This window comes from Elephantulus edwardii, unplaced genomic scaffold (genome assembly GCF_000299155.1).
Source record: "Elephantulus edwardii isolate Elephantulus edwardi_28Jun2011 unplaced genomic scaffold, EleEdw1.0 scaffold00373, whole genome shotgun sequence".
Taxonomy (NCBI): Eukaryota; Metazoa; Chordata; class Mammalia; order Macroscelidea; family Macroscelididae; genus Elephantulus; species Elephantulus edwardii.
This window is the reverse complement of record NW_006400123.1, coordinates 835,229-836,270: the sequence shown is the minus strand read 5'-3', so window position 1 is coordinate 836,270 and position 1,042 is coordinate 835,229. Positions and strand designations below refer to the sequence as shown.

At 29.6% G+C, this 1,042-nt stretch overlaps 1 protein-coding gene across 4 annotated transcripts in view; it reads right to left on the bottom strand.

Moving 5' to 3' along the window:
* The window catches only part of PARP8 (poly (ADP-ribose) polymerase family, member 8), a 364,740-nt gene that overhangs the window by 149,554 nt on the left and 214,144 nt on the right, over positions 1-1,042 (bottom strand). For 3 of the 4 annotated variants that reach the window (XM_006902146.1, XM_006902147.1, XM_006902148.1), the window contains 2 exons: positions 640-729; positions 43-113 (listed from right to left, as the gene is read on the bottom strand). The exons of the other annotated variant lie outside the window; for it this stretch is intronic. In XM_006902146.1, the coding sequence (XP_006902208.1) occupies positions 43-113; positions 640-729 (161 nt within the window). The remainder of the gene's footprint in view (positions 1-42; positions 114-639; positions 730-1,042) is intronic. 4 annotated transcript variants of the gene reach the window in all.

The window sequence follows — 1,042 nt, the reverse complement described above, 5'->3', positions numbered from 1 at the left end:
TTTAAAAAATAAAAACAATTGATTTGAAAAAAAATTACATACCTCTCCATTTTCCTTCTGTAATTTTGATTTTATGGATAAGCAACAATTAATATCATTTGTTTTTCTTAATTCTGAAAGAAAGTTATAATTAAACAATCATTTTAGCTTTCAGTTCCTACTTAGGAAATATTAGTGACTTCCAGTAGAAAAACATCCCTTACATGACATTCTTCTTTGTGAGAGAATTAATGTTTTGAGATTTTATCACAGTAGACGCTTGGAAAATTCACCAGCTTATCTGATTTCTCATTACACCCATGAAAAAGTAATCAAACTGACAATTTCTTCAGCCCGCATTACATTTTTTATGATATCTACTTCAGCTAAATGAATATAATATTCAGTTTATACAGCAAAACATGTGGACATGTTTTCATAACATCAAATTACAATATAATACATTTAAAACAGTAAATATATACATTCAAAATACTTGGAAGATATTAATGTACTTTACATAGGAAATTTGTATGGAAAATTATATTCGTAGACATCAAAGGTAAACACCTATTATAGGTGTGAAGTTAAAAAAAGAATAAAAATCTAACTATAACTAAAAACATTAACCTAGAAGAGAAAATATTATATTCTCTTTACCTGTTGCTATTCGATGAAAAATTACTGGAATTGGCTCTGTAGTAACTAACACATCTTCATCATTTTCTGAGCTTGATACATATGTATTATCTGCAAAGAAATATAGATTATCAGTGGTATAAGCTCAAGTAATATATTTTCCACTTAAAATAAAGGGTATGCTGAAATTACTTTCAAAACTCATCTACCACTATTTTTAAATAAAACTAAGATGTGAATGGTTATCCTGGTGGAGGATGGAGCTTGGAAGTAAGTGGGTCAAGGCACTGGGCTAAGGGTGGGGTCAACACTGTAACTAATGCTTAACTCCACAATAAGGGATTTATCTTTCACTGCTCCACAAATTGCTTGTCTGTCAGATACTCCTCTAAATCTGAACATTCAGATTAAGACAGACTAGGAA